General features: G+C 34.5%; 2 protein-coding genes across 5 annotated transcripts; both read left to right on the plus strand.

Moving 5' to 3' along the window:
* Positions 1 to 3693: 3693 nt before the first annotated feature.
* On the plus strand, positions 3694 to 6209 carry LOC131013940 (cyclin-dependent kinase inhibitor 3-like). The gene is made up of 3 exons (XM_057941874.1): positions 3694 to 4237; positions 5387 to 5587; positions 5727 to 6209. Exons 1-3 carry the CDS (start codon positions 3840 to 3842, stop codon positions 5794 to 5796), a joined length of 669 nt encoding a protein of 222 aa, XP_057797857.1. The 5' UTR covers positions 3694 to 3839; the 3' UTR covers positions 5797 to 6209.
* Positions 6210 to 17772: 11563 nt separating this feature from the next.
* Positions 17773 to 21547, plus strand: LOC131013942 (probable plastid-lipid-associated protein 12, chloroplastic). Of its 4 annotated transcripts, none has more exons than XM_057941876.1 (11): positions 17773 to 18093; positions 18879 to 18932; positions 19012 to 19086; positions 19240 to 19359; positions 19655 to 19846; positions 19938 to 20024; positions 20101 to 20193; positions 20313 to 20366; positions 20465 to 20544; positions 21169 to 21276; positions 21351 to 21547. In XM_057941876.1, the coding sequence occupies exons 1-11, from the start codon at positions 17794 to 17796 to the stop codon at positions 21424 to 21426; spliced, it is 1239 nt and encodes a 412-aa protein (XP_057797859.1). In that variant the 5' UTR covers positions 17773 to 17793; the 3' UTR covers positions 21427 to 21547. The 4 variants fall into 4 exon arrangements, 3 of the variants coding, with proteins under 3 accessions (XP_057797859.1, XP_057797860.1, XP_057797861.1); XM_057941877.1 differs by having other exon boundaries at positions 18041 to 18093; positions 18879 to 18940; XM_057941878.1 differs by having other exon boundaries at positions 18079 to 18093; positions 18879 to 18936.
* The last annotated feature ends 72 nt before the right edge of the window (positions 21548 to 21619 follow it).

The raw sequence follows: 21619 nt of genomic DNA on the forward strand, positions 1-21619 counted from the left end.
ATATATTATTGATGAGGACTGGAATACTCATCAGCGTTGTGCTTAGTAATTCAAGTCTATTTTACCTAATTATTATTATTATTACTGTTATTGAGTAAACTAACCAGCGCGGGTTTAAGTGAAGACGCAGCTCGAAGAGACTATTCAGCACAGATAAAGGGAGAATTCCACTTTCCAAGCGATGGAGTAAAAGGAACTGAAGCACCTGCGCAGGATAAAGAGCTTGAAGCACCCGCGCGGGATAAAGAACCCGAATTGTCTGCGCAGTCACAAGATAATGAAGCCCACGGAGCTGAAGGCTCTAGTTAGGAGTTAAAGATAAATTTACTAAGGCATTAAGGGGCTTTAGGCCCAATTATCTTAGTGAATGAGCTTGAGGCGTTAGGGCTCACTCTCATGTCTATAAATAGAAGGTCTATCATAAGAGTTGGGGGATTCTACTCATTCTAGCACTACACTTGTAACATGTCACTCTCTTGAAGTATAGTGAAAAACCCGAAGAACTCTCGTGGACGTAGGTCTTGGTGATCGAGCCACGTAAATATTGTGTCGTTTATTGCTTTATAGTTAGGTGTTGATTTCATTCATTATCAATTATTAATGAGTATAAATAATACCCTTCAGGCTCACTTGTCTTTCCTTTTCCTTTTGTAACCCCTTTCTTCTGCCTCATACTAAAAATCAAATTAATAATAACAGAAACAATGGTTAGTAAGGATAATATTTACTTTGATAGATACAAAGTAATACATTTCTGGGTACAAATGTTAACTAATATATGTACTATTCACAAGTAATACATTTATGGGCAGAAACATTTACTTTATGTGAACATAAACTTTACATTTCAAATACATAAGTATTACCAGAAAGGATAAATGTATACCAGAATGTATACATTTGCTAGCACAAATGTATACTTATGATAACATAAGTATTTAATTTCGATGCATGTTATACAAATAATGCTTACTTTCATGTTCTCTCTTGTCTGCGCAGGTATTACTTCCCCTCCCTCCTTGGCTTGTGCCGGCGCAGGAACTGTCCTTTGAGCATTTAGAATTCCCCCTGGTGTAGTGGTGGGTTGAGTGATGCCCATCAATGAACGCACAGTCGCATAGTTGATCATGGCTAACATTTGTTCAGTGGTAGGGGCATTGGCCAGTCCCGGAGTGAGAGCAGTGGTAGCAGTAGCGGGCATAATTATTCCCATATTAGACTGTACAGAACCCGGGATTGTGTTGTGAATCGCGGTGAAGCCCGGCGAAGTGAGCCCAGTCAAATCAATTCCCTTAGTCGATGTGTCGTCAGCTGGTTGAGTACTTATGTTTCTTGCAGCTACTTCGAAAACTTTGTTCAGATCTTTGCGGTGCTCATTGGTTGCCATCGCGCAGTACCTGTTCACTGTGTGACTGCGTGATCGAGAAAAAATGGTGAGTTAAGAACAAAAACATAACAACGCATATAAGTTGTGCTGACTTCTACTGTTGCATGTAGTGCCCATTGCATGATAAGTGGGCCCATAAGCGTCCCCATAATAGAGATAGATTCTAAAAGAAAACCCACGAACTCCGGCCCATAGAATGATTCCAGATCAAATGTACGGAAATTCATGGATAGAAATAAAATTATAGAAATCCTTTTTGAAGCCCTTCTGATATGAACATTCTTCTTTTCTGGGAAATAAACCCAGAATAGTGAACATAATTCCCGTCGCTTGCATTTAGATAAAGGATATTCCCATGATAAAAAGTATTTTCCGGCGAAGTGTATTCTCGAGAAAATGCAAAAGTTAATCATGATAAACAGCGAGTTATCGAAAGCGGAGAAAGAAAATTACCTCACCCGGCTCCTATCGGGCACACGTGAAACTCAGACAAGCAAAATCAACGATCAGTAGAGAACATAAAATTTTAAAAAATCAAAAATGGCACAATTCCCAAAGATGTTTCAAAAAATCTTCTCACTCCCCTGCTATTTCTCCTTTGTTCATGCAGGGTGACGGAGACCGACCAGATCTTAGCAATTCAAATAGATCGAAAAAAAATCAGGGCAACCGTTGTATCTTGTCGATTAACAATGCAAAAATGAGCTATGCTAATTATTTATAAACAGATCGCATGATTATTCTATCCCTTCTTGCGCATAATACTCAGATACGGTCAGAATGTAAACACAAACACAGATTTGGTAGTAAAACTCCCATTCCCACCTAGATTTACACTCGAACACCCATATCTAGCTCTAGCAAGAACATGCATAAGGACACCCAGATATCTTCCTAAAACACACGCCTTAACTCAGATTTTCCCACAGACGGCGCCAGTTGTTGAAACTTAACATTCATGCCTGAATCTAAAAGAGTGAAGAAAGTATTCGGATTAACCTGCGTGATCGAGAAACGAAGAGAAAACTTGTAGCCAAAGAACTTCCAGATATTTTAAGATATTATTGCGTGAGTATAACGATGGATTACATGAGGTATTTATAGAGAAACATTAGGGCGAAGGGTAAAATGGACTTTACAGGTCACTCACGTACGCCACATGCGGAGTACGATCATCAATCTCTATCTATCAACAAACTTTTCTAACTAATTTGCAGCTTTATACTGAACGTGTGGTCCTTTCACCAATGTTGGTTGCTTCTGCCCCTCGTCTGTGCTGACTTCATCCAAGTGAGTTTTTTGTCTGCGCCGGCCTTACTTGGACGAGCCTCCGTCTGCGCTGACTTTTATACAGGGCGTAATTGAACCTTTCGTATATGTCGTTCTTCGGTCTTATCTGTGCAACCATCCTTGTAGTCTTTGTTTCTATTAGAGATGTTTCCTTCTCTAAGTCTTTCTCAGGCACCACCGTGAGGTCGAGCTGCTTTTCCTAGTCTGCGCCGCCTATTGTCTGTGTCGCTGACCCGTTTCGGCCATTGGGTAACGCATCTACACTCTTTGAACTAAGGGTGCCCAAAACTCAAGTCAGCGCTGCTGACTCTCATCCCCGTGTTCCTATGACGGCCCGATATTTCTTGAATAGGATAGCTGATGAGATCCTTACTCCTCATCACTATACATTTATTGAAAGAAATGAATACTTCCGAAAATTCATTAAAATAACGAAACACAGGAGCATCTAAGCAGATATAATCACGAATCAACGGATATAATCACAAATTAAGTAAACAAAGACATAACTAAAGCCAAAAAAGCAGGAAAAACCCTAAGTTCAAAAAAATCAATTATGCAGATCAATGGAACAAGTTCAGGAAAACCCTAATACCTTGGAAAAGACGAAATAGAGAAATTCTTCGGTGAAGATAGAACAATTGACAGAGACGAATCGTTCGGTGAAATTTGAGAGAGGGAGTGAGACGGGATACGAGAGACGAGAGACGTAGACGCAGACGAGAGAGAACTGTAGGTAGTGGAAGAGAGAGAGAGAGAGAGACGCGTTTTATTACGGTAGCCAAATGAAAAAAAAAATGAGGAAAATCCTATTTATATTTTTGAATTCGGATCGGGCCGGGTCTGTTAATGGGACGGGCGAATCCGGCCGCATGTAAATTTTTGCAAAAATTAAATAATAACTTTTCCCTAGGAAAAATAGCTTTTTGAAACTCTATGATAAATGTATAAGTGAAAAAGATGGAAAAGTGAAATGGGTGAAAATGAGTAGAAATGTAGAATATACAAAGTGGGCCTTCAACCCTAACTTTACAAAAGACCCCACCCTTCATTTTCTGTAAATCTTTCGTCCCCCCTCTGGCGCTCTCTCTCTCTCTCTCTGTCACACACAGACACATGAAATCATCCGTCGCTTCGTACCAAAATACTTTGTAACAGTATTATGGGGAAATACATGCGGAAGCCCAAGACGACGAGAGATATCGACGTCTCTCACTCACCCCTTGGCGTCCGTACCCGCGCCAGAACCCTAGCCCTGCAGCGCCTTAAATCCTCCGCCACCGTCGCCGCCGATTATCTCGAGCTTCGCTCCCGGCGGCTCCAGAAGCCACCGCTCCTCAAGAAGTACCTCCAGAATTCCCCCAAAATTCCTAAACAGGGCTTCGTTTGTACAGATACAGAAAACCCCCAAATCGGAGGCACAAATCAGGGTTCTCCAATTGAGCCTGCCAAGGAAGTGGGCGGATGCGCCGAGTGGTTAAATGGGGGTTCTCAAATTGGGGATTTGGAGATTGAGGCATCTTTCGGTGAAAATAATTTGGATACGGAACCTAGAGAAAGGTATACCTCTGCATCCTTAGTCTCTGACATCAAATTTTATAACTGATTTTTTCTCATTTAATTTCACATACTTACTTTTTAGTTCAATTCTACTACAGATTTTTTTAAAAAGAAAAAGGAGAATTACTTGAACGATGCTGGCCTCTGTGCTGTACATTTATTTAATTTTCTAAAATGTTTTCCTCTGAGAACGGATTTTTGTCTTTTTATATGCACAATTTCTCTTAGAGGGCTTTGGTCGTCATCATTTTCAGAAATTAGAGTTCTCATCTACGATTCATTTTTTTTATGCAGCCTCCAATTTAACGGCAGTCTGTATTTGGTGTAGGGGATTAACTGGTGGTTGGTGTATTCCATGTTTGCCCTCTTTTGGTTAACTGAATTACTTTTCTATGTTCTTTTTAAGTATAATCGATAGAGAACTTCATGGTGTCTGATGCTGTTTGGCTTTAATAATAATTTGTTTAGGGACATTTACTATAGAGGATTCGTCTAGATAGATAAAAATAGTATAGGTTAATCCATTGTTTACTTACATGGATTAGAATAATTTAGAATTTTGGAATATCCCAAGGCCCTTGATAACCTCCATAATTTGAGCTAACCTCAATTATGTATATTATCAATCATGAAAAGTAAATGTCTGTAGGGCACTGCCATTACCATTCATTTGGTTTCAGTATCTGGACGTAGGATTTCTTATTCTGCAGCACAGGACAATCCATTTGGAATCTCTGCAAGTTGAACACGCTCAAAACCCCGTTACAAATTAGTTGATTACGCTTTTCATTGATTATTTACTATTATGGTGATAACATGATTCAGTACACCATCAGGCTTCTACAAATTCTGAAACTATAGAGATGGATTTTTATGTCTGATTTTGATGAAATTTACTACACTCCACGCACGGACTGCCGTTTGTATATGTCTAATGTTTTGATCCAAAAGTTAACTGGATGCATTTTCTGCAAGGACTTTTCATAACTCCAAACTGTATTTGTTAATTAGTATGTTCTAGGGCTCTTCTGTCTGTGTACTGTGAGGGTTCGGCTTCACTTTCTGTTAAAATTATTTCTCTGTTGAGTCTTTTATATCTTAAGAAAACCACTTGTTAATGAAATGTGCTATATTTATATTTTGCTGCAGGGGCACAAGAGAAAGCACCCCTTGTAGTATGATCAGAGCTGCTGACAGTATCACAGCACCCGGGTCTTCAACAAAGCGGATAAGTCCTGATGTTTCCAATCGAAGGGCCCAAAATGCACATAGAAATATCCCGACAGCCCGTGAGATGGAGGAATTTTTTTCCCATGCAGAGCAGCCGCAGGAGCGTCTCTTCATGGAGAAGTAAGCGCTTTCTTTTTTCTGTCTACGTAAACTGAGCTGCTCTTTGTTTGAGTTGGAATTGTTTATGGCTTGATTTAAGAATGTGACTATAAATTATTTGGCAGCAAGTGATATCATCCATTTTTTTCCAACTGTGCAGGTATAATTTCGACATTGTTAATGATGTGCCCCTCCCTGGCCGTTATGAGTGGGTAAGAGTGATGCCATGATCAGAGTTGATTGTGAGTTTAGGCGGTGCAGTGACTGTGTAACTTACCGTGGTTAGAATCTCCCATTAAGGAAGAAGGTATAATATATAAGTGGCTCCTGCAATCCTTCATTGCTGGTAACGTGTAGGAAACTGTAATATCACTGATCTGTAGAAATACTAGGGCAGAGAAATTGCAGGCTAACAACCCTTTCTAGAATTAGAATCCGCACAGAATGTAACATTAGGCTCTGATAAAGTTCCATTCATGTAAGTTGCAGTCAAAGTTACTTAGTTAGGCACTAACTGTTCATTTTCTTATCAACTTTGGTGTTGAGATCCTTGTTAGTTCTCCCCGCCCCGTCTTATTGAGGCGAAACATTGTCACCAGTCAGTGGGGACATAAATGTTGAATATACTTCGTCTTTTATCAAACATGAGGCCATTTAAATGCTGATAAGCTTTGCACTGAGGGTATATATCATAATTGAAATCACATTGTTTAAATGAAGCACAGGTAAATTTTGGAGTTGCTTCTTTTGCTCGTATGTTGTTATTTTTCCCCCTCAAAAGTGGATCAATAATGGTTTTCTGATTATCCTCCGTGGTGACTCTAATGTCAAACCTATTGATGGGATGAGAATTGTCTTATCAACTGAGTTGTACATGCTGGAAAAGAGATGTGTCTTAAATTGTTTCTTTGTAAAAATTTCACTTTTGGCTTCAGGGGATTTCTCGAACTCAACCAATATTTGAATTTACATGAGTGTCAGATGTAGCAAAATTGATTGGGCTCTGTTGGCAAGGCATTTATTTAATGGAATCGCCCCAAAGTTTTGTTTCTTTCGACGTATATTTTTACCTCTTTATCTTGAATGACTTATGTTTTGGCGAAATACTCCTCCGTCCCATGAAGCATGACATAGTTTTCCTTTTGATATGTCCCACGAAGCATGACACGTTTCTAAAAATGACAAAAAAATTACCTTTTGTTCACATTTTCACTTTTTCACCTGCCACATTTAACACACAAAATACTAATTTCTTAATTCATGTGCCGAAAAGAACTGCGTCATGCTTTATGGGACGGAGAGAGTACAATTTTATCTCAATGTTTCAGCTTCATAAAAATAATCCTACAAGGTACTCATATTGCTAATATCTTCCTAGTCTATTTTCTAGAGGTGGCAACATGGGCGGGTCGGGTCGACCCTGCTCAATCCATCAGGCTTTTGAGAACTACTGGGTCGGGCTGAAAATTAACCTGGTTGGAATTTAACAAGCCTGGTCCAACCTTATTGGGGCCATCGAACGATTGTGCTAAATTTGTCCATTGATCCTTTTTTCTCCCTTTTAGTGTTTTTGTTTTGGGTAAATATCATATTAAATCTCAAATTATATGTATCAAAAATATCTTGCGTTTATTTTTTTATCCCAAAAATTGTGATGTAGCTCACCGAATAATTTATATTTTATTGTTTTAAATGATATGGCACAAAACAAAATTTATATTTTATTGTTTTAAATGACGTCGTTTTGTTTTGTGTCACGTTAGTTGATTCAAATCGTGTTGAAAGTCAGTTTGTCGAGCGTGAATTTAAATTTTTTTTAATGATATGCCAAAAAACGACATCATTTTATGTATGATATTTTTTATATAAACATAATAGTTGGAGGTTTATAAAAATATTTCCTATAATTCAGGATATAGGCTAGGGAGATGGTTCCAGACCTGGCACTTTACGTTGTATTTTATAAATATAAATTTAAAAAATAATCGAATAATTTATTTTAAAGTGATAAATTTCACCAAATCATTGCAAATAAGTGTTACATGAAGAATCATCTCGTTGATAACCCCAAAATATCTCTATGCTTAAAAACTTCTGGATTGAATGTTGTACGCAATATATATTGATACGTAATTTTATTTATTTATTTATTTATTTTTATAATAAACCTCAATTTAATAATTGATGCATAATTTTAGTTATGAACATGATATGCGCCTCATATAAGAATAATCGTCTAATAATTTGTTACATTAGCTTCTCATCATCAAGATTGTCACCTCGAATAATTTATCATCTGATATGTCACATTAACTTCTCAATCACCAAAATTATCACCTCAAATAATTTATTGTCTAATAATATCGTCTGATATGTACATAATACCATGGGGAGGAGATGAATGGCTAATCTCATATGCATGAGAATATGCATTCCATCGAAAATGACGATTCTCATTACAAGAATCGTATCAGTCATAGGATTGGAAATGGGCACAGGAATCACCATTCCATTCCCATTCCATTCCTGCATACCAGTCATGCCCTTAATGTGTAATTCGTCGATAATCGGTGAAAATTAATTTTAAAAAGTAGTACGTAGAATCATTTGGCGCAACATATTTAGTAATTGTAGGGGTTTTTATTTTTATTTTTGGATGAAAATCTTGAGTTTTTATTTATTTATTTATTTTTTTTTTTTTTTTTTTTTACGTTTATATACTTCCCATTTTCCAAATATTGATTGCCTAATAAATGGAGAGCTATTGTCAAAATGTGCCGAGGACACAAACCCGAACGAAAAAAAATAATGTTAATTCATTCTCGTTCCTAACATAAATTTATAAAATATCAATAATCAAATATGAATTCTTACTATAATTATGTATTCATCTCGTCTACAAAGTAAACATTAGTAATAAATATTCACTCCATCCACGAATTCATAACCTACTTTCTTTTTTGGTTCGTCCATCAATTCATGTCTTATCCATTTTTACAAATTATTTATACATTTTTAATTGGTGGATCACAATAAACAATACACTTTTTCTCCACTCAACTAATAAATAATACATTTTGTGGGTCCCTTTCTCCACTCAACTAATAAATAATATACTTTTTCTTAAAACCCGTGTTTCCTCCCCTAGGTCATGAATTAGTGGACGGAGGGAGTAGTAAACATAACAAAAGAGCAAAAATTAAATTTAAAGTTTAAATTAAAAAATTATACAATCTGAAACTCGTTTAGATTGTACTTCTTCCGTCCACGATAAATGTGATCTTTTTGCCATTTTTCAATCGTCAACAATAAGTGTGCTCTTTCCATTTTATGACATATACAAAAACCCTCAATATTCACACACAATATTTACAAAAATCCTAAGGGGGCCAGTAGCTGTGAAGTCCTCCACACGGATTCCCTCGTTAGTTACGGTAGCAGCTGTAGTAGGAGCATGAGCCCTGCCCTATCCCGTGAAATCCCCCATCAGATTCTTGATGATGTTCGTGTCCTCCATGACCTGTAGAGGCAAAGTTAAAAATCCCAAAAATAATACAAAGTAAATTATTCGGATAATGAGTGTTCTTATTTGCAGAGATAGTAGCTCATGATTCTCATGAAGAACTCCCATAAGAAGACCGATTCCCACTCGATACGGAAGTCACGCAAGAAATTCCCAAGAAAATCGATAGATCAAACGGATCCCCGCCGCAAATAAAGCGACAGAAAGCCAAATTCCGAATATTCCATAGATCTGTAAACGAGAAATTCTCGATACCACATGAAGCACGAATTTAAACGAAAATCAGCGCAAGGAAAAACATGTGAACACGAAGAACACGTGAAATCTAAAATTAACTAAGATGCACGTAAAATTGGAAGAACCCATACAAACACCCAACCACGAAACCGATCAAAACACAAGAAAACACCCACAAACAATCGTATACGCTCCTTAGACCCGAATTCCCGACAAAGATATACAACTTTTTCCAAGAAATTCAGACGAGCATAGTTCATGCACAGATTTCTTCACGTCTTAAACTCGATCCGCGTTCCCACAGATGACGCCAGTTGATGAGTTCGGTAATCACACCCCATTATTCACGGAGAAAGTAATTCACCTATAGTGTGCGATGAATCGAGAAAACAATAGAGTTGTGAATGCGAGAGAGAAGTAATATTATCAAATAGCGTGTGTTTACAACGGCATGCATATCTCCTATTTATAAACGTTTACAATAGGGATAAATTGGTAATTCCACGTCCGATAGTGAGCCCGGTAGTTAGGAAGAATCTTCGAAGTTGTCAATGACCGGTATGCCTTCAGTCTTTCTCAGCGTAGCCCAGGTCCGCCAGCTCTGAAGCTTTCTCCGTAGATATGTCAGCCCTGCTCGGTTCCACAGGTTACTTCTTCGCCGTTTTATTCCAGATCTGACCCTTTGACCCGCTTCCCTCCTCTCTGATTATGTCAGCCCTGACACTTTTAGTGGTAGAATCCTCTTGAAATGGCCCTGAAGCTTCTGCCTTTCATGCTTTCCCCTAGAAACAGTATTCAAGTTCTTTTCCTCTCTCTCGTTTTACAGGGCTGATGATTCCGGTGCTACCAGGTTTACCTTACGCATATTTTACTCCTCATCAAAATTACTTTATTAAAATTCGTGTCATTTAGAAATAGATACTCTTTATAAGGACAGAGAGAGTATAAGTTTAAAAATTTATATTCCAAAATTCTAAAAATTTGGCATATATTTTTCTTCTATTTATTTGATCAAATATTTAGCATATGGATAATGCAATTATGTATTTCTTCAAGGTACACCAACTTGATAATTTTGTGAAATTATATTTTATAAGGGGAGTGATTTTTGGACATCAGGTGTCTTAGACACCTTCATAAAAAATCAGTTTTTGCTTGATGTTTAATTTGACTGATTTTTTGTTATTTAGTGATTTGTCTAAAATATCATTTTCAAAAATATATTCAACCGATTTTGTTAGTATATATTTTCAAATTTTATATATTTTTATATAAAAAATCAGTGAACTTGGAAAAAAAATAAAGATAAAAAATATTTCCTCCGTCCCATGAAGCATGACACAGTTCTTTTCGGCATGAGAATTAAGAAATTGGTATTTTGTGTGTAAGTGTGGTAGGTGAAAAAGTGAAAATGTGAATAAAGGGTAAATTTTGTCATTTTTAGAAACGTGTCATGCTTCGTGGGACAGACCAAAAAAGAAACTGTGTCATGATTTGTGGGACGGAGGGAGTAATAACAAAATCGGTTGAATATATTTTTAAAAATAAATAGCAAAAAATCGGTCAAATTAAACACCAAGAAAAAACTGATTTTTTATGAAGGTGTCTAAGACACCTGGTGTCCAAAAATCTTTTCCCATTTTATAATTAAAATTAAATCATTTAATTAGATAATTAGTATTGATATCTTAATAATTAGTCAAAATAATTTTTTCAAAAAAAATAAAACTATTTATTTGGCCAACTAGACCAAATTTAATTGGAGGTGCAAAATAATTGAAGAATAGGAACATTATATCTAATACTTTTATATATGTTCTCTAGTAGTTATAGACTATTATAAATTCGTTGTGGGATTGGAGAATATATGAATAAATAATTAAAATGGAAATTGAAGCTAAATAAAAATAGAGAATACAGAAAATCGTAATATCATCCATGATAATATTTTCAAAGATAAGTACAATGGTTTTATCTTACATAAATTTAAAAATTTATATTTTAAAATTATAAAAATCTGGAAGATATTTTCTTTTTATTTGCTCAAATATTTAACATATGTAGAAATACAATTATACATTTCTTCAAGTTTCGCTGACTTTGACAATTTTGTTAAATTAAATATTTTTCAATTAAAATAAAATCATTTACTTAGCTAATTCGTATTGACATCTTAATAATTAGTTAAAATAAAATTTTCAATAAAAATAAAACTATTTATTTGGCCAACTAATTAATTAACCAAATTTAATTAGAGGTGCATAATAATTGAGGGGTGGGGAAATGCACATTATATCTTATTCTTTTATACATGTTCTGTAGTAGTCATAGACTACAATAAAATCGATGTGGGATTAGAGAGTATATAAAAGTAAAATGATTAAATGAGGATTTAAGATAAGTTAAAAAAGAGAATACAGGATGCGCCACATAGGACCTTGAATGAAGGGAGTCCTTAAATATATAATCCTATTAATAATACAATGATAATGAATTCAATCTCGGATTTTGATTTTATAGTTAAGAAACTTTTTTTAATGATATTTTTAATTTTTTGGAGTTTAATATGATATTTAACCTTCTTTTTTTTGTCACCAAATGATGAAAAAATGATAAATTAAATCAAGTATCATCAATTCAGAAAGATACTTAGAGCATCTCCAATGCGGGTGGCGAAGCCCGCGTCGAACCGCGTCGCTGGAGTGGGCGCCGCGTTGGAGATTCGGCCAGATGCAAGGCTGGGACGAGTGGGAGACCCGGGGCGAAGGCTGAAAAATTCTTCTGCGTGGATACCACGCGCTTGAAATAAAAATAAAATAAAATTGAAGAGCAATGGATAAATGGAAATTTGCAGAGGATGGGAAGCGGTTGGGTGGGAAAGAAAGAAGGAAATAAAGTTGGTAGGTGGGGAAGAAAGAAGGGAAAAAAGGATGGGTGGGGTGGGGTCGGTAGGTTTTAACGATCAATTTTTTATTTTTTGTTGGGAACTTAATGAAATATCATTATCCTAGTTTTGATGATACCAAAATCAATAGGTCTCACTTGTAATAGACTAGAATTGTTCGAACTCAAGTGTTAGAGTTCTTTTTCTAGTTTAGTTGTTGTTCTGAAGACTGAAGCTGGAGGACTGAAGACTGAAGACTGAAGTTGCCGACTGATATAACGATTAAGGCAAAGTCAAATACTAATATTTGACTAACCAGTCCAAGAATCAGTTACGACTGATTATTTAATGCGAGCCACGTGGATTCAACGGACTGATACTAAAGTCAAGTATCAGTTAAACATTCTTCCTCGGACTGAACCACTAAAGTTTAAAGGAAGCCACACACTCGAGAAGTACAACCGCATTAAATGCAGAGATCTCAGGATCGTCCTTTCTCTGCAGAGGCCATTCCTTTCTGTGATTACCTTTTCAGAGATGTCCTATCTCCTGCTCCTCAAAGTAGCCGTTCTCACCAAACAAAGGAACCTCGAAGATTGAAGCCTGAGCCCAAGTTCAAAATACTCTCTAACGGAAGAATTCTTGAAAACCATTTCAGGCAACGGATCTATTCAAGACGTCTCCTCTAAATAGAGCTCGAGAATCACTTCAATCTTCACCGATTCAACTGCATAAGCTGAAACGCTGCTGAATTCGTTACTCAGCATTCAAAGCCCTTCCAAAGTTTGAATCAGAGAAGGGAATCACAAAGCCAAAAATCAGTCACTGCTGATTACATACATTCTCTTATAACTTAGGCAAATATTGTATATCCAAAGCCTAGGTATAACTGATTACAGAGAACTTATTCTTTGTAATCTAGTTGGCAAGTTTTTGAACCTCTTTTCAATCGACCGAATCGAGAGTTTGAGTTGTTAGGAGTTCAGGCCAGTGCTATGTCTCTGAAGAGATCTTAATGCCCAGTGTGCGCTAAGAGTGAGAAATCCAACCAGGTATGTTGGTACTGAAGATAGGATCTTCAGTTGTCCAGGTTTGTTGTGCACCCGTAAGCACACGCCCAAGTTTGTTGTGCACCCGTAAGCACATGCCCAGTGAAGTTGTCGGTCTGATCAACTGACGGTGGATGTAGGAAGTGTTTTCCGAACCACGTAAAAATCTCTGTGTTATTTACAGCTTTCAGTATTTACCTTTTTACTTGTGTTCATACTTTCTTAAACTGAAAACTGATTAACTGCAAAGAGAAACTTAACTGCTGACAATGTGATTAATCTCACAGGCTATTTTGAAACAAAAGTTTTTCGCTGCGTGTGTTATTAGTCTAACTGATCTATCTTCAGATAGTCAGTAAGATTCATAACATATCTCTGTTTAACAAACTCGACTGAAGCCTTACGTGTATCAGTTAAAGTCTTTGACTTAACTGATAACTCCTTACTGAAGAGTATTCAATATCAGTCGTCGACCTTGTTTTGATAAAACTCTTTTAACTAAAAAGGTTGAGTCAGTTTATATTTCAAGTTTCATTTTCAAAAATAACCTATAGGTGTATTCCCCCCCATACACCTATTTGAGACTCTCCGGACCTAACATTTTTAACGACCGAATTTTCGATCGTTAAAAAGAGAAAAAAAAATAAAAAAATATTTTTTTTAATAACGACCGAATTTTTATTATTAACGATCGAATTTTTGGTCGTTAAAAATAAATAAAAAATATATATTTTAAAAAAATATATATGTGTGTATGTATATATATATATATATTTAATCTCTGTATCCCACGAGTATTTTAGTTTATTTCTAATGTATTTTGATCTTAATTGCATACCATTTAACGAACTTCTCAGTGGGTCACCCATCTTAGTTGTGCTCTAAGTCAAGCACGCTTAACTTTGAAATTTCTTTCGAGTGGTCACCAATATAGAACACTCGTATTATTGATATATATATAGTACTCCCTCCGTCCACCAATCAACTTCTCATTTGCCTCTAAAATTTTGTCCACCAATTAACTTCCCACTCTGCTTTTTAGAAATATATACCCTCTCTTATTTTTTAAATTACTACACTTTACCAATTGGACCCACCGCACTCTACCATTACTTGTCTAATTAATCCAATTTTGATGTTAATTAAACGGAGTATGATATTTCGAATTTTCAGTTTATTTATTTTCTGAAAAAATTATTTCCAGTTTATTTATTTTTTAGTTTATTTATTTATTTATTTTCGAATTTTCAATTTATTTATTTTCAAGTTTATTTATTTATTTTCTGAATTTTCAGTTTATTTATTTATTTATTTTCGAATTTTCAGTTTATTTATTTTCTAAAAAATTTATTGCCAGTTTATTTATTTTCCAGTTTATTTATTTATTTTCTGAATTTTCATTTTAAATATTTATTTATTTTCAAAATTTCAGTTTATTTAATTTCTGAAAAATATATTTCCAGTGTATTTATTTATTTATTTTCTGAATTTTCAGTTTACTTATTTATTTATTTTCGAATTTTAAGTTTATTTATTTTCTAAAAAAATTATTTCCTGTTTATTTATTTTTCAGTTTATTTATTTATTTATTTTCTGAATTTTCACTTTATTTATTTATTTATTTATTTTTGAATTTTTAGTTTATTTATTTTCGAATTTTCAGTTTATTTATTTTCTGAAAATTTTATTTCCAGTTTATTTATTTATTTATTTTCTGAATTTTCGGTTTATTTATTTATTTATTTTTGAATTTTTAGTTTATTTATTTCCAGTTTATTTATTAATTTATTTTCTGGATTTTCAGTTTATTTATTTATTTACTTTCAAATTTTCAGTTTACTTAATTTCTGAAAAATTTAATTCCCGTTTATTATTTTCCATTGTATTTATTTATTTATTTATTTTTTGAATTTTCAGTTTATTTGTTTTCCAGTTTATTTATTTAGTTATTTTCGAATTTTCAGTTTATTTGTTTCCAATTTATTTATTTATTTTCGAATTTTCCGTTTATTTATTTTCTGAAGAAAATATTTCCAGTTTATTTATTTACTTATTTATTTATTTTCTGAATTTTCAATTTATTTATTTATTTTTGAATTTTCTTTTTATTTATTTTTGAATTTTCAGTTTATTTATTTATTTTCTGAATTTTCAGTTTATTTCTCAAAAAATAGCTTATCAAAAAAAAAAACTTGAGTCAAGGCATTAAAATAATGTCAAATAGCTAGTTAAAGATTAGTAAAAGTAATCACAATACATTAAACTACCCTTTTAGTCTTTTACACCACCTTTTAAAATATTATATATTATTAAATAGAAAATTAATTAAAAATAATTTAATATGTATATATATATATATATAATCAAAAAATAAAAATAAATAAATTTAAAATAAAAACGAAATTTTAAAATTGAAAAAATTGAAAAAATAATATTAACGACCGATTATTAGGTCGTTAATAAATAAAATAAATAAAAAAATTTAAAATTAAAAAAAAATTAAAATAATTTTAACGACCGAAAAATTCGATCTTTAAAATAATTATAAATAAATAAAAAAATAATATTAACTCCCGAATAATTCAGTCGTTAAAAAAAATTAATTTAAAAAAAACTTTAAAAATTAAAACAATATTAATGACCGAATTTTCGGTCGTTAAAATATAAAAAATAATAAAATAATTTAAAATAATTTTAACTGCCGAAAATTTGGTCGATAAAAAAATTAAAATATTAAAAAAAATAATTACCGACCGAATTTTCAATCGTTAAAAAAAATCAGTCGTGAAACGGTCGTTAATCAGTCGTTAAGGCCGCAAAATTAACGATCGAATTTTTCGGTCGTTAAATTTGATCGTTAAACGCGTGTTTTCTTGTAGTGAGTGTACATGCAGACGCAATGTGGATCAAAGATAGAGAAACAATTAATGTATCGTATCACTATAATGTATCAACTCCCTAACACATTTACTTCTCCATCTCTTGATTTTGGGTTGTTAGTCTATCAACATTTCATAAGGAGTGCAAAATTTTTCAAATTTTTGACCGACACTTAACTTTGTTCAATATTTTTTATTTTTTTATTTTCTGTTTCTCAAGCGAGTTTCACTCTATTTATCAATGTATTAGAAAGAATTAACTTCATTTATTTGGTATTTTCAATTAATTTTCATTTTGTTTGATATAATCCCGAAAATATTTTCTCAAGCTTTGTAGAAGCAAGCAAGTTTCGTGTTTTTATTTTTTATTACTTCATTTAATTTCTATTTTTTTTTCATCTGGTTTCACTGAATTTTTGCTATGTTGAAGAAGAGAAATTTCCTTTTTTTTTTCTTTAATTTATTTCTACGTGCATTTGATTTATATGGATGCTAATAATTTAAGCAGTTAATATTTTCAAGATTTTTGTGTGTTATTTCGTAGATTCAATTATAAGTTATAAAATATTTTGCTTATATAATGTCTGCCAGTAAGAATATAATCCCTCAATTGAAACTTTAAGAACTAGGGATCTTATGCCTATTTTGCTCTTCTTATTCCTCAATCGATAGTTTATATTCGTAGAGTGGGACACACTTGAGAAATAAAAATAAAAAATATTGGATGGAATTAAGTGTCTATTAGGAATATGAGGATTTTGCACTCGTTATGAGATGTTGAGGAACTAACAGTCCAAAAATCAAGAGATGGGAAGGTAAATATGTTAGAGGGTTATTTGCTACTTTTCCCTAGTCAAATTCATACTCCCTCCGTCTGCAAAAAACATGCGGCAATTTTGATGACACGAGTTTTAAGAAATGTTAGGTGAATGTGAGTGGAAAAGAGATCCTACTTTGTTGTGAGTGTAGTGTGTTCAAAAATGGAAAATAAATGTTTTTGGGAGCGTCCCAAAACAGCAAATTGCGCATGTTTTTTGGCGAAGGGTGGAGTATATGTTATAAATATTTTAATATACTTTATTTTACATTTTATTAATATATTACTTCCCCCATCCCACAAAAGTATATCACTTTTGGTGTTATGGGTTTTAATAAATATTATATGGTTTTAATAAATATTACTAGTGAAAAAAAAATGGGTTTATGGTAGGCCATGTATGATAAAGTTGTGAATAAGAGCATTCGTAGTAGAGAGTCAAGGTGTGCCCTTAAAAGTGATCCCCACCATTTAAGAGCCCACTCTTTATAGTGGGTGCGCGTGGGCCGGGTGCGCACCGCCCTGCACACGCCCACTACAAATGCTCTAAGTTGATAAAATAAAAATAAGAAATAAAGAGTTTGCTAGGAGGTATATTATTTTTTGGGTGGCACCCTTATTTAAACCATGACCCTAACTCGTATTCTGACTCGAATCTTATAAATAATATTATTTGGGGTGTGAGGTCAACTCCGTTATACGGTAAATTCGATTGTGCCCAAATTTTTGTGTTTTTATAATTCATGATAGTATTTTTTAACCGTGGATATAATTTGAAGTTTAATGCTGATATTTTATTTTTAAAAAAACAATTGAAAGTAGAAAAAGAAGTGATGAGATGTTTGAGAGCCACATGTTCCCGCGAGAATCAACAAAATCAGAAAGTATGGTTCCAGCTGCTCCTCTGATTTCCATTGAAATGGCAACTGCAATTCCAATCCTCCGATTCCGGCAGCGGCTTCCATGCTTCAGCCCGCCGGCAACGCGGCTTTACTTGTGCCGGAAAACTGCGGTGGTTATGCGTTCTCAGCAACAAGTGGAGTCCAAAGCAGCATTCACAGACGAAGAAAACGCACTTATTAATGCCTTGATCGGCGTCCAAGGCCGAGGCCGCTCCATCTCCTCCTCGCAACTCCAAGTACCAATCTTGCATTATTCTTCTAATTTCATTCCATCATTTTTAATTGGAATAATTACGTTACGTCTAAATAAATGATTTTTTCACTCAACTCAACTCTCGATTTATATATAAATTCAAAAAATTGTTTGTTTTAATTTTTTGACATGATTATCAACTGCCTTTGAATTAATAATGAGCCAACGTCTGAAATGCATACAGTTCTTAAATGACCTATCTATTCTATTAAACAATGTTATTAGATTTCTATGCCATTTCAGTTAGGCAAAGTAGCATCGATTTGCCATTTCAACTCGTTACAATAGCATTAATTTTAATGAATTAATTTTAAAAGATTAGGATAATTGAAAGTTGAGGAGGTCTTCTTTTTTTTTTTGAGAGAGAAGTTGAGGAGGTTTTACATACGAAGACATTCGCACGGAAGATTTTGTATTGGATGTTTATGTATAGTATTTGAAGGCTGAAGGCAAAACTTTAAGTTCACATACAAAATCAAAATTATGTGAAAGTTCATACAGTTAGACATACTCCTTTTAAAATCCATATGTAAGGATATGGTATTCTCTGTCAATTAATTTTTTACTGAAGCATTGGTGCTATATCCATAGTTTTATGTGTAAAAAATTTAAAGAAACACATTAAGAATTTGTAAATATATCTTTTCGAAAATGATTTGACATTTTTTATCAATATATATTTGTATTGAGATTGTGGTTGATGTAAATTTGGTGTTGAAAGGAAGAGAAAAATCCATTTGATATGTTAATATATGTATGATGAGGCAGGAAGTTGAAAGGGCAGTAGAGAAATTGGAAGATGTAAAGGGCGTTCCAGAACCAGTGAGTGAGTGAGTGGATATGTTTGGATTTGGTATTGGTGTTGTGTTGGATTTGGTGTAATAACTCTACAACTTAACAGACAGGTTCAACCTTAATTGAAGGCCGTTGGCAGTTAATGTTCACAACACGGCCACCAACAGCTTCTCCCATTCAGGTACTTTTTTTGCTCCCATCATTTTCAATTTTACTTAAGAACATCTCAACACCTCAATTACAATTTTTATTTTAATTGAGTCCTAAAAACCGCAGAGTTTTGTTTTTTAGTAATCCTATTCTATTCTGAACTACTCCTTTTGTGGTTATGCAGAGAAGCTTTGTGGGGGTTGATTCGTTCAGTGTATTTCAGGAGATATATCTTCAAACCGACGATCCACGTGTCTCCAATATTATAAATTTTTCTGATACAATTGGCGACTTGAAAGTAGAGGTAATACTATACACATCTAATTCAATCATAGTATGTTTTATTTATCTATCTATCTATTCTACAACACAAAATAAATGCTCCTAGTTTGCATTATTTTCTATTAGTCCATATCATGTACAATAGTTGAGAGAGTAAACAAAATAATCAATAGTGAAGTAAACAAAATACTATTGAACTCCAGACTCAATGAGGCACTAAGCCCAAGTAAGTAATAGTTCTTGCTTGATGCATAAAGATTTTGAGGAAACACATTTCATAGTTATTTAACATTTATATGGAAAATAAAATGAGTCAGGCATCAGCTTCAGCCAAAGATGGGAAACGGATCCTCTTCCAGTTTGACAGAGCTGCCTTTTCCTTTAAATTTCTTCCCTTCAAAGTCCCCTACCCTGTACCGTTTAGACTTCTTGGAGATGAAGCAAAGGGCTGGTTGGATACCACTTACTTGTCCCAATCAGGAAATATCCGTATATCACGTGGGAACAAGGTAAATCTCTCTCTACCAACATTTTACCTCAAATGGATTCATGTAATTTTGAATTGACTTCACCATTTTATGTGTGAATCCTATAGCGCAGGGAACAACGTTTGTGCTGCAAAAACAAACTGAAGAAAGACAGAGGTTGTTATCAGCCATTTCAAGGGGTGGTCCACAAGTGAGACAGGTTTGGGCTATTACTTTCTCCTCCACTAAAGAGTTTCTCCTTTTTCAGCTTCAGTAATTGAATTTTTCAAATGCAGGCCATTGATAAGTTTGTCACTGTAAATCAAAGCACTACTAAAGGTGAATTTGAACTTCTTGAAGGCGAGTGGCTGATGATATGGAGTTCACAGGTAGTTTTCATTTTATAAGTTTAGAATTCAACCACAGCTTCTTAGTTTCATCTCTAGTATATCTAAGCTATTACTATTTTGGATGACAATAAAATGTCATTCATCATTGTGTTGTGCAGGAAGTAACCGAGAGTTGGATAGAGAATGCTTCAAAAGGTTTGATGGGCAAGCAGGTGCCTTTTTGGATCTCAAATGCTCATACTTACATTCTTCGCATCTCCATTTCTGTGCCATCTAACTATTTGCTGAACGATGTGATACATATCTGTAGATCATCAAGCCAAATGGTCAGATGAAATTTCTGGTTGATATTCTGTTTGGTCTCAGATTTTCAATGACCGGAAAATACGTGTAAGCTTCTTTGTGGACTCTTGTATCATTTAAGCTTGTTGAAGATCCTCACCCTATGGTCCAAAGCTAGGGGTGTAAATGAGCCGAGTCGAGTCGAGTATTGCCATGCTCAGACTCGAGCTCGACTATTTTGATGAAGCTCGAGCTCGAGCTCGACTCGGCCGAGCTTGATTTTTTTGAGCTCGAGCTCGACTCGATGTCATATTTGTGAGCTCGAGCTCGACTCGGTTAAGCTCGATTGTGGAGTCTTGCTCGAGTTTGAGCTCGAGCTCGAGCTCATTTAAGCTCGTTGAGCTCGAGCTCGTTCAAACTCGATGAACTCGAGCTCGTTTGGGCCATTTTGTAGGTTTTAAATATATTTAATTTTGGGCTAATATATAATATATTATATACTAATTACTTGAGCTCGATTAGGCTCGCGAGCCTAACGAGTCGAGTATCACGAAACTCGAACTCGGGCTCGGTACCAACTCGAGTAGCTCGAGCTCGAGCTCGACTCGACTAACATCGAGTCGATTTCGAGTAATCTTCGAGCCGATCCCGAGTAGCTCGCGAGCTAGCTCGACTCACTTACACCCCTATCCAAAGCTATATAACACGACATTGATGCTTAATTTTTCCAAGGAAATCCGGGTTCAACGCGTATGATGTGGTGATGGATGATGCAGCAATAGTGGCTGGTCCGTATGGCATACCGGCAGAAATGGAAACCAAGTACACGCTTCAACTTCTGTAAGTGATTTCATTTTGGTTGTTGGCTTTCGAGATGTAATGTGTTGGTAAGTTGATGTTATTTGAGCGTGCAGATATGGTGATGAAAAGATCAGAATTAGTCGCGGCTACGCTGACATTCTTTTCGTGCACATCCGCCTTCACAAATAGAGCATCAGATTATAAGAATCACAAAAAAGAGTCATGCGTTGTTGTTCTTGAATTGCGAAACAACTGTGTATTAGCATAAAACTGGATTATGTTTAATAAGCCCTATAGCTTTTTATCAGCACCTTTAAACGAGCCATAATTGAGTTTATTAATATTTGGCTCTAACACCAATAATTGTCATCTAAGCAGAAAT

The sequence above is a fragment of the Salvia miltiorrhiza genome, chromosome 3 (assembly GCF_028751815.1).
Source record: "Salvia miltiorrhiza cultivar Shanhuang (shh) chromosome 3, IMPLAD_Smil_shh, whole genome shotgun sequence".
In the NCBI taxonomy this organism is placed as follows: Eukaryota; Viridiplantae; Streptophyta; class Magnoliopsida; order Lamiales; family Lamiaceae; genus Salvia; species Salvia miltiorrhiza.